The sequence below is a fragment of the Micropterus salmoides genome, unplaced genomic scaffold (genome assembly GCF_014851395.1).
Source record: "Micropterus salmoides isolate LMB-PRFRI ecotype aquatic unplaced genomic scaffold, ASM1485139v1 Ms_hic_scaffold_9, whole genome shotgun sequence".
In the NCBI taxonomy this organism is placed as follows: domain Eukaryota; kingdom Metazoa; phylum Chordata; class Actinopteri; order Centrarchiformes; family Centrarchidae; genus Micropterus; species Micropterus salmoides.
This window is the reverse complement of record NW_024044681.1, coordinates 25,188,494-25,205,066: the sequence shown is the minus strand read 5'-3', so window position 1 is coordinate 25,205,066 and position 16,573 is coordinate 25,188,494. Positions and strand designations below refer to the sequence as shown.

At 38.2% G+C, this 16,573-nt stretch overlaps 1 protein-coding gene across 1 annotated transcript; it reads left to right on the top strand.

The window, feature by feature from the left end:
• The first annotated feature begins 1,177 nt into the window (after positions 1 to 1,177).
• On the top strand, positions 1,178 to 13,634 carry b4galt4 (UDP-Gal:betaGlcNAc beta 1,4- galactosyltransferase, polypeptide 4). Its single transcript, XM_038708431.1, has 7 exons — positions 1,178 to 1,286; positions 4,990 to 5,511; positions 5,949 to 6,181; positions 9,795 to 9,982; positions 10,130 to 10,252; positions 10,359 to 10,463; positions 10,603 to 13,634. The coding sequence occupies exons 2-7, from the start codon at positions 5,256 to 5,258 to the stop codon at positions 10,736 to 10,738; spliced, it is 1,041 nt and encodes a 346-aa protein (XP_038564359.1). The 5' UTR covers positions 1,178 to 1,286; positions 4,990 to 5,255; the 3' UTR covers positions 10,739 to 13,634.
• Positions 13,635 to 16,573: the final 2,939 nt, after the last annotated feature.

The window sequence follows — 16,573 nt, the reverse complement described above, 5'->3', positions numbered from 1 at the left end:
TCAGAGCCAGTGCAGCCCAGCAGAGAGACCAGCATGGTGTCTGATCTGCAGCACAATGAGAAAGATATTGGACACAATGACCAGGAAGCATTGCATGATGGGAATGTTTGTCAGAGCCGAGCCGCTGCCCTGGTTGGGAAAGAGAAGAGGACACATCCATTTCCTACAAGGGCTCTGGCAAAGTCCTGCAATTACAAATGAAGAACCTGAGCACACTGACACAAGTGCACACACAAACACTTGTTTTCTTGTTTTCTAAAGGCTGCATTGTACATGTATTTTATACTGCTGTTTTCAAGGAATGATCAAATTGGATGGATTTGCATCAGGACCTTGAAATGATAAGATCCCATCCCAAAAGGTCACATTTTAGTCCAACATAGGCTAATCAATCCATATTCTGTAATTTACATATTGCTGAAGTCAAATATACTTGGCCTTATTACTACTAAACAGCTATGTTAAAATCTTATAGCAATGCAGTATATATATTTCGCCGTACTCAACCATACCAGTATGGTTTTCAGTAACATGATGCAAGTGTAGCCTATGTATAGGCATACACAAAGTATATATAACAAAGTATAATGTAGGGGAACAAGTTAAACTAATTATAAGACCTTTACAAGATCTCAACCCATTTTATACCTATGGAAGATTTTGCACCAACGTGTAAGACAATGCAGTCTCTAGCGAAATGTCAAGTAAATCAATGTAAACTGTCATCAGGAGGGACATACAGTGGGGACGATCTACATTTCGAAAACCACATACCGGAAGTGTTTCAAGCCACCTCAACAAAGAACAACGACTTCCTGTTTGTTGATGTTGCCTTCAAAATTAAAGTTTTTCAGGTACTAGTGTGTGTTAATCTCACGGTTTTATTAACGTTAGAAGAATAAAATAGACACACAGACATCCTAAGGTATCTGCTGAGCCCAGAACACATTTTTGAAAATCTTTAGCAGACTTTTTTTGAGAGGACTAATGTTAATGATGTGTTACATATCATAGCTGGTAATTGTAAAAGAGGCTATCTTAAGTAATTTATTACCCTGACCTCTTTATATCACCGGATAGCTTATAAACAGACACTTGTGAGCTAATGGGAAGAAATTGCTTTTAGAGATGTGTTCCCAAATCCCGCTGTTCATTTAGTGTGAAATGCACCCGGCAGAAGTATTGTATATGAATGTTGACTTGACACTATTGTCGTTTGCTCCTGGGTTTACAACATAGACTGTATACAACAGGGTTTACAACCTGGACGGAAGCTTTTGTTAATGGTAAGGTGCGCCAACCAAATCGCTAACTGTTGAAATGACAGTGCTCGTTGTTAATGAAGTAAGGTCTGTGTTTGGGCTCCACTGTGTGTGACTGTTATTGCTAATATTTAAGTGTTAACGGTAACGTTACAGCACTTTACCTCCGCATCCGCCAGCTAACGTTAGCAGTTAACTACGTTACATTTTATCTGGGCACAGCTAACGTTACTTTACAGCCAGTTTGCGGAACAAATTAGCTTTTACTGCCATAAAATGTGGACAGTAATCAGGAAGAGGAGAAGGAGCTGACAGCGAAATAAAAGGTGGTAACTGTTATCTTGCCTAGTCTTTTTCATGAGTAGCGTAACAGTAAGTTAACAGATACCATTGTGCTGCTCCGAGCTAGCTAACGTTAGCGTTATCTTGTTATTGTATCACTAAGCTAAATGGATTCGCAAACGTTCGTTGTAATACAAACTGGCGTAACACAGCACATTGTCTGCATTCATATCCTTTTGATGATAAACGCTAATAATGTTAACCTCTTTTAAGTTGCATTTTTTTGGTTCTCTGATTTACAATCGGTTATTAGTTGTGGGTAACTTTTGACAAACCTAACGTTACTCAAGTTAAAGTATAAAAGTATTTGGTCAATAAACTACTCAAAGTAGAAGTCCCTTTGTGTTTTTATATTGTTTAGTCTGTTTAGTCAGAGAAGTCATTTTATGCAAGGCCGTATCAATCTCAAGTCTCTCTTTGGACAAAAATGTGTTTCTGTGCAACATGGTTTCTAGGGAGTGCGCTTTGCATGTCTCTAATTAGCTATTCTGTACAGTTTTTTTTATCTACATAAAGGTATCGATAAGATCACACCAGCTGACTAGAACGTGTGACCTAATATAATCTTGATATGGACGTGTAGCCAACCAAACCACATGCTTTCCTATCAAGAGCGCTATATATGATTTGCCTTCCCCAGTAGCTCGGGGACCCGATTAAAAGTGATTATTCCTAAAGCATCTATGATAATCATCTTAATAATGTGAAGAAAGGTTGTGACAATAACGAGGGAGTGACCCAGTACTGCATTAAGGCAAGTAATGCCTAAAGCCCAAAAGGACTGACCACCCACATTTACTCTATCCCTTCTTAGAAAAACACAATTGTTCTATAAAAACAACTAGTAAGTAGCCTGCTGAATGAAAGCCAAGATCAGTTTCACATCAAGTAAAAAATGAAATAAATCCAGTAATCTGCCTTACAGACTAAATTCGCTTTATATACGCCATTAATGGAAGTGAAAGGGGGGTTGTAGCCAATTCTGTGGTCTGGTCGCTGCCACACAGACCACTGGTCGCTACCACAGTCTCTAAGGGAAGGCTCCTTTCTGTTCCTTGTCACACAAACTGTGGCTGTATTAAAAAAGGTCAGTTTCAAGTTTTTATACAGTCTATGGTTCCAAAGTAGACCTAAAGTGACCTTAGATCATTTAAATTATCTCAACTGGCAGATGATACAATTTTTTTGTCTAATAGAGAGGAATGGATCAAAGCAATTTTCTATGGTATCAGGCTTAAGAATGAACTTGAACAAATCTATTTATTATTTACATTAAAAAGATAAACAGACTTAAATGAGCATACTTTCCTAATAAACTACCTTACGCCGCGCACCGCATGACTGACAGGATGGCTGCACTTCTCCACCATCAGCCACTATCGTGCTCACAGTGAACATGAAACTAGAATTAGACTCTGTATTGACTGCTGCTTATTTGTTTAGCATTATTGGCTTTTTGATGCATCCTCCATAAATTAAATATTATACCTATCATAAGTATTATGATCTAGATATATTTGTTACTGTAGATAGGCTATAACCACACAAACCGTAATATCTAGTGCAACAATAAGAGTAGGCATAATCGATAACAGTATATTTAACAAAGAATTATAATAAAGATGTATTACATAGTAGATACAACCAACTGCAACCAGCGGTCAGTGTGGCAGCGACCACTGTCTTCAGCGCCCCTAGTGGCAGCGACCACAACAACCAGTGTGGCAGCAGTGGTCTGTGTGGCAGCAACCCAAGACTGTGGAGTCTCGTCTCATGCCCTCTCTCGCCAAATTAAAAGATTAAGTCTGGTTCGCAATGTCTTCTTCATACTTCATACGTGTTTTTGAATTGAATAACGGCAACCATGAGAATAAAGTACTATCTATTCATTTCCAGGCCATTTTATCAACTTAGTTAGCCATTTAACTGGCTATTTAGCTAAATCGGTGCTTTTAATTGAAACAAATTAAACTTTTCATAAAGCCGATGCTCTCGTTAGTGTCACTTTTTGTGAACAAATCAATCACAGCCTGGATGGAGCAGGATTTAAAAAAAAAAAAAAAGCTGCGACAAACTTTATAAATGTTGAACACAGTTCTGATAATTGACGAGTTAGTAGCCTGCCCAAAATCAAGGTTGGAGACTATCATGTAGCCTAGAGCATTTTTCTTACACAAAGTTGTTGAATAAAAAGCAACCCCAAACTGAAGCAGCTGTAATTTGAATTAATATTATACTAGTGGTAAGTTATATACTATTATATGAAATTATATTGAATATAGTAAGATAATGAATATATTAATATCAAACTTACAGTTTACTATTAAATTAACAACATAACTTCAATTTAATGTTATAATATTATACTAATACAGTCATTTAGACTAGTTCCTCCTCCAGGTTGTGCCTGTGCGCCGCCGCCTACACTACTTACGTTATTCATCACTCAGTTTATTCTCTTCATCTTTGTTAACTCCTGGCCTATTTGAATTTTGTTGTATTGATCAAGTGGTCGATGAAAGTTATCACATATCGTTGCAGGCAAGCTCAAATTATCTAGTTTAAACCAACTTAAACACAAAATTACAGTGTGGTTCACATGATTTTCTGTAATGCTGCGTACATAAACGTCATATCTTATGTAAGACAGTTGCTTTTCGAAGGAAATTTGACCAGTCCTTCACATAGTAAACTGTTGGCCCATACAGGCTGTTATAGGCAACTGAGAAAGTTGGTGCCTCAATTTTTAGGTGGTGTTACAACCTGAAGACATATAGGCAATAAATATGTTATATGTATATGTTATACACTTAAATTCCTTTTAAAAACTCAAAAATGTCCCTTTTAAAGGTGTATGGCTGATTTAATCTGTTACAGCTCAAAGTGGTGCAGCAGTCTTAAAATATGTTGAAAAAGTCTTGAAAAGGTCTTAAAAAGGTATTGAATTTTACTTCAGGACTCCTGTGTATATACCCTGGGCTTCCATTGACACAGTGTGTAGTTACTGGATTTGAGTTACATTAGTAGGAAAACCTTAGATTGAAAAAGTATTTGCGAAACAGCGGTGCAATATGATACTACACTTTGGCAAGTGTGTACTTACTGGTTCTTTCAGTGTTGCTTAACAGACTAAATGGCCTTGAGCAAAATAAAGAAAAGAAAAATGAGGAAGTTGAAGTTAAGGCACTTAACCGGTATGTTTTCCCGCACCTTAGTTTGTTATCTTTATATAAAAGGAATGTTTTGTTGTCATATGAAAAGTATGGACATATCTCTTTAAAAATAGAAACTGCTCTGTCAGGGTATTACTTTGTATGAGCAGGTGTGGTAGTTTTAGAGTGATTTTCTTTGCAGTAACATCTTTTCTCTCTAAATCAATTTACAGTTGTTGGTGAACTCACCTTTTTGGCCTCACCTCCTGAAACTGGATTTGGAGGCTTCAGCGATGAATTTTCCCCAATATGGTTTCCATACTTCACAGTGATCGTTGATTTACTGTATAGATCAGCATGTTTCATCACCATGGAATGAGTGGTTAATGAAACTGTGGCTGTCAGTATTTTTGCTGAAATGTCCTGCACGGAGGAGATATCTTAAACTACAACTTTGACTTCCACTTGTTCTGCTTCACGTCAACGGAGTCACACAGCCATGAGCTTCTGTTCACCTGTGTGCAAGATTTTGAGGAGGGGGAAGTATTTTTTACTGCTCCTGCTCTCTCTATCAGTGCTGGCATGGATCGCAACTTTTTCAAGCGAAACTGTGAAATCCTTTCACATGTCCTCCACCACAACACAAACTCTCAAACAACACAGCTTGAGGGATGAACTCACCTCTTTGACAGAGGCACCCATTCACTTAAATACTCCACCAAAAGTCGAATGCCCTGAGAAGTCACCATTGCTACGTAAGTATACTCCATAGTGCAGGTGCTATGTAATAAACCAAACAATGCTTTATGCCAACATTTAAAAGGTTATTGAGTATTAGGGAACTAGCAGACCTGTTCTTATGTAATGTAATGAATCTACAGTTGAAGGATCTCATTCCCAGTGTTTGTCAGCTTTATAATCTCAAAATACTTGTCTGTCTTGGATCGGTTCAACAAGGAAGCAAAGAAATAGTTTGAAATGACACAGTTGGAAAAATGTTTTATAATGTTTATTTAGCAAAGCCTAATTTAAATGTGATATTTTGCTTGTGACTTAATCTGTTTACTGTGTCATGAATCACATATAACAGAATGATCACCAGAATTTAAGAATGGGGATAAATAGGTGATGTGTACGTGTGTGAGCCATAGGCTGCGGTCGAATTATTGGTTGAATCTGTTAACTTCTACAGATGGAGCTGTGAAGCTGTCCTTTGAATCCTCTCTGAAACTGAAGGACGTGGAGACTAACAACAAAGGAGTGACTAACGGCGAGTATGAGCCCTCAGACTGTACAGCGAGGCAGAGCGTAGCGATCCTCATCCCTCATCGCAGCAGAGAGAGACACCTCCTCTATCTCCTGCACCACCTGCACCCCTTTCTGCAGAGACAGCAACTACATTACACAATTTATGTCATCCAGCAGGTAGTCCTTCACACACCATGCACAGTTTTATGTCACACAGTTTTCATATAAAGGGTGTTAAGGGTTCATGCATGTAAACCTAAGCACAGAGTAAGGAGCTCACTCTGTGGAAAAAATAATGCTAGTTTAAGTAAAGAATTATGTAAAATAAATGTGTGTCTTTATTGGATTTCTTTTGTAGTATTTTCTTCAAATGACAAAATGTCAAACAGGTAAAACATAAAACGTGTGCAGCACAGATAGACTGTATTGAAAGACGGACACAGAGGGGGTTGGGTTTATAGCATGTACTGCAGCCAGTCACTAGGGGGCAAGCAAGATGTTTGGGCTTCACTTTTGGGAAGCTGTCATGTCGTCCATCTTTATATACAGTCTAAGGCTGCGGTCGAAAAGTCTTTTTTGCTTGGGAAGGTTCGTAACTGAGTGAAGTGAACCGGAAGTATTTCAGTGGCAGCCATGATAAGAGCTGTTCAAATTCTCTAAAAACTAAAGAAGTATCCTCAATGCTTCCTTTCTTATCTTTTTTAGCATAGGGTACACCGGACCATCCTTTACGAAAGGAAAGGAGATAATGCCGTACCACAATTCCTTGCGGTAGCAACATTTAAAGCTGTGCACGTTGTCAAACTCAAACAATAAAATTCATTGACCACATTTAGCAAAATCCTTCCAATACTATGATCCTTGAATAAGACACTCACAATTTCCTTCTTTCTTTTGCTTTTGCTGTAATCTAATGCAGTTTCAACACCATTTTATGTTTCGGATTGTTGAAATATGCTATAAAGTGTTTTATTACAATTTTCTACAATATAAAAAAAAATAACTCACCATAACTCACTAACTCGCATATGTCTTGAACTGTCAACAATAACTATGTTACTAGTCTTGTAAAATGCCTTCAGTAATTCTATACAACAATTTTACTTCAGTCACAGATGCTGACACCCTCACCTTATAAAGGCAATGATGAAGTTGTATGACCACTACAGTAAATGTAATGTATTATTTCAATGTCTCCCACACATTGATTTATTTGTGGCGACCTGCCACATTTCCAAAGCTGACCGCCACAGATTGTGCTTTATAGGTGAGATATTTATTAGTCCTTTCGGAAATTCATAGTGATATGATACATAGTCATACAGCAAACATCAGACCAGCCAGCTGCTTTACAAACACAAACATCACCCGAGTGCTATACAAGTTATACTACAGGCTCGTGCAGACTACACGACTTTTAGTGTCGGCCAATGGCCGTGCCGTTCACACAACTTGACGTCATATGACTGCAGTCTTGAAGTCGTTGTGGTGTTCACACTACGTGACTGATTGGTGACAGGTACATACACACTACAGGAGCTGACAGCGACTGTGTCACCTGACGCTGCTCTCCAAACCATGTTTTGTCAAGAAAACCTGCGTGAAATGTGAAACGGGAAATGAGCGATCCTGCACACGAAACAGCTGTTGTTTGTTATTATAAAGATAACAATTATAAAGACAAAGAATCTGGGTGAAGGATGGATTAGCATACGCAGGTAGCAGGGATTGTCTGAGCTACAGAGCTGGAGGGGAGTTAATAGGTGCAGCTCCCCGACACCCAGTTAACTCCTGACTGTGAGGTTACAACTCACGGGCCAATAAGGAGAACAACAAACGCACATGTACATTTTCAGCTGAAGACTGCGGCTTACTTTGATTGTTTAGTTGAAGGCTAGCCAATCATGATTTCAGCTAAATGCTAAAGTTGCTGTTACTGTTACCATGTCTGGACACTTTGGACTCTCTCTTCCTCCACTTTGCAAACAGCTCCATTATATGTCGTGTTCACAGCATAAGCGCGATGTACGACAGTAATAAATGTCCCTGCGAAACACTGTGCTGGAAAATTATATGGATTAAACGAAGCATCGATGTAAAGAATTTGTGTCAAAGCACTTTATTAATCGATTTAATCGATGAATCGTTTCAGCCCTAGTCTAAAGTACCATCATGTGATGGATTTTAGAGTCGGACTGTGTCACCTAGACTTTTGTATTTGCAAAGTACAGAAGTCAAAGAGAAAGTTACTGTATAAGGACCATGGCCAGTGCTGTCCTGAAATGTCACTGCAAACAGCTGAGTGCAGGAGGTTCCCAATGTGCTGAAATGACGCAGACTTTTTCGGGCAATTTCAGTACAATAACCTTCGAATCATGGCAACCAATTCCTCTTCAACAGAGAGGCAAGACATTATGGTAAAACTACTGACTGCAGTCAGCCAAAAGTTTGTGGTTCCAGACACCCCGGCAAAGGGGGAAATGCACATATGAGTGTGTTTGTGTGTATATATACCACTTCAACAACATGACTAGAGAACAGTTGAAGGTGAACTGGGAGTTTACATTGATTGATGAGACTTGATGCATTTTTTTACCGTGTAACTGACACAAGTCCAGCTCGTAACTCGGCGGGGCCTCTCCCGTCTTGTACAGTGTGGGCCCCAGTGCAGCTGCACTGTCTGTACTGTCAATACCTACGTCCCTGGTTATTGGTAAAATCGTATTTCATTACAGAGCTGCGCATAGCCTATACTATTCGCTTAGCACCTCCTCACGCTCGGGCACTCTCTCTCCCTCTCTCTCGCCACAGTTACGCTGTCATTCTGTGGCAAACACTGTGTTGACATACAATAATCAGCATTCATGTTGATAAATGGGCTATGGGTGGGCAGGAGGGTGAGTGTGAGCAAGCATTCTCAATGTGACAACCCTTTCCATTATTTTGTGACTCATACCTTATAGGCCTTTTTGCTATCTTGATTATTTAGTAATGAATTCCACCGTGTTGTCCACCTTTTTAGATGGCCTGCATTAAAACAACACAGGGCGCAGTGTCAAAGATGCACATTTTGCAGTCCAACTTCAGAAGATTGTAGTTTCATCACAGCAGGTCACGTCAGTAACATCCGCCGTTGCTTATTACGTTGCCTAGAAAAGAGCAGTCGGATTCTCTGAGCCCCGCAGTCCTCTTTTTCTAGCAAGTAGCAAGAGCAAGTCCTTATGAATTCTCCTTCACATCTTTCATTGAATCTCATGATGTTTTTCATCAAATTCAAGGAAAGGTGGTTAGGAAAGGAGATTTTTTTTTACCTTTCGACCGCAGCCTATGGCTCACACACGCACACGTCACCTATTTATCCTGATTAGTTCGTTTCCGTTCTGCCCTAATTGTACAAAATGCTTCACAATGTTTTGGTTATGTGGTCATCTGGTTCCCTACTGAGGTTTGTGTCTGGCTCCAATGGTGGATACTTATAGAAATCAACCAGAATAAAGCACCGACATTCCTTCACATTCACCGGCTGCTTTGTAATTTATGATAATAGCCTGAATATGATGACGCCAACAATTATAGTTAGTTAGTAACTGGCCCACACGAGTAGCAAAAAAAATTCTGTAGTTGACCCTGTACTCTGACCTTCCTACCTATTATAAATCATTGTTATTTTCAATGCATAAAACAGATGAAAGGGGGGTGATACAACAGAAGAACTCAGACATCTAAACTGTAGTCCATAATGGACAATAACAGATGGTGATTTTTTGTTACTGTGTTTCTGTTTTAAAAGGCTGGTGATGTAACTTTTAACCGTGCCAAGTTACTGAACGTCGGGTATTTGGAGGCACTGAAAGACTACAATTGGGAGTGCTTCATCTTCCATGATGTGGACCTGGTTCCTGAAAATGATCACAATTTATATGCCTGTGACAAGCAGCCCAAACATTTGGTGGTTGGCCGGAACGTCACAGGATACAAGTAAGCATGTGACTCCGAGTAAATTCCTCAAAGCCATGAGTCAGCAGTTTTAACAGTTTAGAAATTGCTGGCTGATGTTCTCTTGAAAGCGCAGATAAAGTCTTAAACAAAGAACTGTAATGTTTCTTCATATTCTTCTACTCTTAGGCTACGTTACAAAGGCTACTTTGGAGGAGTCACAGCAATGACCAAAGACCAGTTTCTCAAAGTGAATGGATTCTCAAATACTTACTGGGGTTGGGGTGGAGAGGATGATGACCTTCGCATCAGGTGAGACAGAAACAAGTGAATGGTATTTAAGAACATTAGTGTCTCTTTTTATCCCAGGAGGATATATGGTGTATGTTCATTCATTCATTCATTCATTCTTGTGCAGAGTTGGGCTGCAGAACATGAAAATTTTGCGGCCACCCCCTGATATAGCTCGCTATACCATGGTGTTTCACCAACGGGACAGTGGCAATGAAGTGAACAGAGACAGGTTAGTACATGTAGACTTGGGGATAATGTGTCGTGCTTGTTTCATTATTGGTCAGTTAAATGTATGCATCCTGATTCATGCTGCAAATTTAATCTCTTGAATTAATGTTTTTTTTAATATATTTTTTTTTGCTTCCCAGGATGAGGTTGTTGGGAAGAACACCACAGATATGGAGAAGGGATGGACTCAATAGCTGCTCATATAAGACTTTGTCAGTAGAGAGGCTGCCTCTTTATGTGAATGTTACTGTGGACATTGGTAAGCCAGGGAGTTGAGATGTCAAACAGGAAACCCTGCTGTGGTCCCAACATATTGTGATATATTTTATACAGTATGTTTAGACCACAGACTGCAGAGAAGCAACTACTGTGTCCAAGATGTTAAGCACACAAAATACACATTGTTTTTGATTAGTTTACGTATTAAAACTAAGCTCAGCAGGCAACTACATCATTGGACGTTTTTTTTTTGCCTATCATGATGCCTTAATTTTTTTATATTGTGACGAGCCTGCAAAAAAATAAAGGAAAAAAGAATTAAAACAATTTTATTTTCCTGTCAGTTAATGATTGGCTTTTGTCAAATAATATAAATATTCCTGGTATTGTTGTAAATGTATTGCTGAAACATACACCTGTCAGACTCTTTATTTATATGTATGTCTTAAGCATGATATATTGCAGCATAAAACATGCTGATAGTTTATATATGTGTATTTTGTGTGCTTTATTCTGTGGATGCATTGACTTTTTCTAAAGCCTCTACAGATGCAGGTGTTGTTACATATTTTGCCTAATTAGACATTAGCTTAGGACTGTCTGGGAGGTACAGACTGACTGACTGACTGATAGAAATCTCTGTTAAGCTCATGTTACATTGCTTCTATTAGGGCAAAACTATTTGCACCTTTTAATACGAGTACATAGAATGTAGTGACCTCATGTTTCCCAGCATAGCTCTGCCCAACGTTAGACTGAGCAGAAGTCTAATTAGCCAGATAACAGAGATCACTGTTGTAGGTGTGCAGAGCCTGTAAGATCAAAGTTAATGTTTAGGTTTGAGTCTAGGCTGCTTGGAGATGTTTGATTGGTAGCGTAGGTGACAATGACATGTTACACACAACCGTAGACTATGTGTAATCTGATGTAAAGTGATCAGTTGATAAGAGTAATTATTTCATTAAAGCTGAATTAATTTTCCTGCTAAATGGCAGAAAGACAGAACATGGTAACACTAATGCCTAAAACAATTACAGTGCCTATAAAAAAGTAATTATCCCCCTAGAGTCACCATGTTTTACAGTGTTGAAGCACAGTTGGCTTTTTTAGACACAGATCAACAAAAATCTTTATTGCCTTAAAAAAAATTAAAGAAAGAATTCCTCTAATTCAAGTGCAAATAAAGAACAATATAAAGGTAAAGACACATTGACAAGACACTCTTTTAGGTTAAATGCATCTAGTGTACATGTACTGGATCTGGCAACAACTTTTAATAAGACAACCACAGACATAAAGTAGGAAATACAAATGAATGGCTGTTTCTGGTGTTTGCTGATAGAGGACATCATTAACATTAATCTCCTGACATTACTGCTGTGCATCATAAAGTGAAGGATTAAAAAATTTAAACATTAGTACTTTGGGTACAGAATAACTATAGTTTTGCATCAGCCCTACAGCAGACAACAGATGAACCTTGTGTGCAGAAGATGAAACACGGACCACTGTAAAGCAATAATAATATATAGAGGACTAATCATATTAAGTGATACTCAACTGAAATGTTATTTTGAAAATGGTGATAAGTTATATTTATATTGGTCAACTAAGGTATTGGTATTATATTTATATTGGTCAACGTTTGCTCAAATTTGAATCAGATAGTTTTGTTCTCTTTTTTTTTGTGTACAAAACAGTGTAAATAACTCAAGTCACATGGAATCTGATCTTTTCCAGTTCAAATTTGTGCCACTTTCATATATAGTCCGTCAGATACAGATCAAATTTTTTTTTAAACCTCAGTGTGAACGGTCAGATTGGAATTCATGTGACTGACTCACTCCAGAGCGACAGTTGTCACAATTCTGCACTAGCGGAAATAAAGCGTAGAATAAATTGCTTCACAAAAGCCAGGATTAAAAATTTGTCTCTCTGTCTCCTCATCCTCATTATCATTTGCTCACGAATTCCCTTTCTTCCATGTGGAGTCTACTTAAAAATAAAACTGCAAACGCTAACCTCTATGTCCACATTTTGAAAATAATGGGAACAGTCAATAAAAACAACCTGATTTGAGCAATAAAGCCTGCTCTAGGCTAGGTAGGCTACTAAAGAACTAAACTAAATTATTATCATCTTTGGCTGCCCTGGGCCAACTGGCTTTATTTACAGATCTTGAGGACCTTGACCATCTTTGGATGAACTCTGTTTTAGTCTTAAAGTAATGTAAAGTAAAAAAAAAAAAGAAATGTGTGTGATTCACTCATCAAGTGTGATAAAGAAATAAATATTTCATTTTATTTTAATTAATGTACATATTGAACTGTTAGACTAGAACTTTATAATAACTACAGATTGCTCTAGCTTTCACACTGATTGACTGAACAATGCTTCATAAATCTGCAGTATTTGGTAGCCATTATAAATATATACATTTAGAAAACTAGACCACTCCACTCCTGAATGAATGTTTTGGGGGGAGGGTTTCTACAGTGGGTTGAAAACTTTTACATGTAAAAATATATTGCAAGTGCAGAAGTTACACTACAAATTCTGAAAAAGATTTTGTTACATGATCCCATCCTAGAAAATGTGTGGTAATAGTGTAGCATCAAAAACTTTTTATTTGAATAATTTTTTTAATATGAATCATTGTATGAAATTCAAAGAGATGCCATTAGGGAATGTCATTTAGTATACTGATGTTTGGCTTATATTAATTGGAGAACACTGATCATACATTTCACTTTTAATAGCATTATTTTTCTTTTTAGAGCACTGGTATAATAAATGGTATTTTTTCTTATGAATGGGCTCATGGTGTTATGTGTTCCAGGGCAAAAATGCACAGTCTTGGCACCACAATTTTGATTTTACCCCATAAGATATGTACATGAATATTAAGGTGTTTGTTTTATTTTTGTCAGGAATAAAAATAAATAAATATCGACGATGGCTGCTTGATTGCAACAAATACTGTAATTGGGACAATTAAATCCTTATGCTGTTTAAGGGAATTAAGCTGCTTTTGTTGTGGAAATTTGATTTGAATTGAAAAATGTCTGTAATGTTGAGAATAATGTTGAGGATTTAAAACAATTATTTTAGTTTCTGATATTCCCGGTGTCATGACCAGATCCTGACCACTGCTCCTTGCTCCACTTGCCCTATCCCTTCCAGTGGATGGTTTCAGCATAAAACGCCCGACCCCCCTGCTTATTTTGTTACTGTGTGATGGTAGTATTTTGACAGCAGACAACAGTCCCACCAAGATGGCAACAGCCTGCAGTGCATGATTATGGCCAGAAGAGGTCTTTGACAGCACAATATCAATTATTGGAAAAACATCTTGAGGGAGGTCTTTTGGTCCTTGTTAATTACTGAATGTGTGCTTTTATTGCCAGGCAATTTGTGCAATAGTAGCCTTAATAAATCATGATGATATCTGGATTTTGTGAGAAATGTGGGAAGATGTCACACATAGGACAAGTGTGGACCAAATACAGGAAAACCAACAAATGTGAGCTAAATAAAGACATTTTTGATAAAAATATATCACAAATCAGACAAGCCATTTCCTCAAGGAACAGTTTTTTGGCCTCAGGAAAAAAAACCCAACAGATTTATGTAAACGAGTTGCTATGATATTTAATTCTCCAGGATTTGAGGGTGGTAGAGTTGCTAGTGGACTTTGATTAGGTTGAACACTGAACATTACATGGTGGATCAAATCAGCTCCTCACATTCCCTTTGAATGCAGTTTAGTGCCTCCATGACACTTTGTTGGTGAAAAGAGAGATACTGTGTGTGAATATAGACTATAGTATCCCCAACAGGAATTGGCCAGTACTACTCCCTAAAATCCACAGCTGACAGCAAGTGAAATCCTTTTTCGAATTAAATTTTAGCATGGTTTAGTGCCTTAATGATTCAGTTTTATTTATTTGGAGTATCACAGTAACCATATTATGTGTAGCGTCAGAATCCACAAATTTCTCTCAAGATTTAGGCTGGCTGTTTCAGGCTTTTACATAAAACTTTATTGAGGTATTTAACATGTAACTTGAATTTAAAAATGTGTCGTCTCCACCTTCAAATCAACAACATTTCTTATATAAGGAGTACTTTGTCTGTTTCCCTCATTGCATCATTTCCACTCTGGCAGATGCAAATTTATAACCATTAAGACATTGCGTCACTCTGAGGACATGAAGTACTAAAAGTAAGGACAAGAATAACCCCTTATTATTCAGATACAATGAAATGTCTTCTTAGCTTAGACTTTTTTTTTTCTTTACCAGAGCAGAGAAAGGGCGGGATGTCTGAAGCTTTGTATCGACAGAATGATGTCATCTCCTCTTCCTATGGTGCAGAAAGAAAGCTTTGTCTTGTGGAGGCCAGGCCTGGTCATCAAGCTCACATGTGACATTCACAAAACTCTTTTAACACAAAAATATCACCTCTGCAAGTCAGAACACTATGAGATACTCTACAAACTAGTCCATTCAGATATGGAAATAGAATGATGTGTAAAGTGTTGTTCCTGCCTTTAATCATAATAACCCTTGTATGACTATGAGTGTAAGAATTCATCAGGGGGAAGTTCATATCTTTATTTGCAATAGCACAGTTATGGAAAACAATGCCCAAGTCCTTTAGATTAAATATAAAATCCAGACATAATCTTTACAATGGACAGAAAAAGTCTACACACCCCTATTAAAATGCCAGGTTCTTATGATGTATAATGAGACAAAGAAATCATGTCAGAAGTTTTTCCACCTTTAATGTGACCTATAATGTGAACAATTCAATTGAAAAACAAATTGAAATCTTTGAGGGGGAAAAATGAAAAATAAAACCCCTCATAACCTGGTTGCATAAGTGTGCACACCCTTAGACTAATACTTTGTTAAAGCACCTTTTGATTTTATTACAGTAGTCAGTCTTTTTGGTATGAGTCTATTAGCTTGGCACATCTTGACGTGGCAATATTTGCCCATTCTTCTTTGCAAAAGCGCTCCAAATCTGTCAGATTGCGAGGACATCGACTGCACAGCTCTCTTCAGATCACCCCACAGATGTTCAATTGGATTCAGGTCTGGGCTCTGGCTGGGCCATTCCAAAACATTAATCTTCTTCTGGTGAAGCCATGCTTTTGTGGATTTGGATGCTTTGGGTCGTTGTTATGCTGAAAGGTGAACTTCCTCTTCATCTTTCTAACCGACGCCTGAAGGTTTTGTGCCAAAATTGCCTCCACCCTGAGTAAGTCCCCAGTTCCAGCTGAAGACAAACAGCCCCAAAGCATGATGCTGACACCACCATGCTTCACTGTGGATATGGTGTTCCTTGGGTGATGTGCAGTGTTTTTGCACCAAACATACCTTTTGGAATTATGGCCAAAATGTTCTACCTTGGTTTCATCAGACCATAATACATTTTCCCACATGCTTTTGGGGGACTTGATGTTTGTTTTTTCAAACTTCAGCCGTGCTTGGATGTTTTTCTTTGTAAGAAAAGGCTTCCGTCTTGCCACCCTACCCCATAGCCCATTCATATGAAGAATACGGGAGATAGTTGTCAGATGTACCACACAGCCAGTACTTGCCAGAAATTCCTGCAGTTCCTTTAATGTTGCTGTAGGCCTCTTGGAAGCCTCCCTGACCAGTTTTCTTTTCATCTTTTCATCAATTTTGGAGGGATGTCCAGTTCTTGGTAAAGTCACAGTTGTGCCATATTTTCTCCACTTGGTGATGACTGTCTTCACTGTGTTCCATGGATATCTAATGCTTTGGAAATTCTTTTGTACCCGTCTCCTGACTTATGTCTTTCAACAATGAGATCTCTCTGATGCTTTGAAAGCTCTCTGCAGACCATGGCTTTTGGTCA

Bases quoted from the DNA above. Each gene is read 5' to 3' on its own strand.
- b4galt4 (XM_038708431.1), top strand. From the start codon at position 5,256: ATGAGCTTCTGTTCACCTGTGTGCAAGATTTTGAGGAGGGGGAAGTAT. The intron at 5,512-5,948 runs GTAAGTATACTC...TAACTTCTACAG, and splicing joins TGAGAAGTCACCATTGCTAC to ATGGAGCTGTGAAGCTGTCC. The intron at 6,182-9,794 runs GTAGTCCTTCAC...CTGTTTTAAAAG, and splicing joins CAATTTATGTCATCCAGCAG to GCTGGTGATGTAACTTTTAA.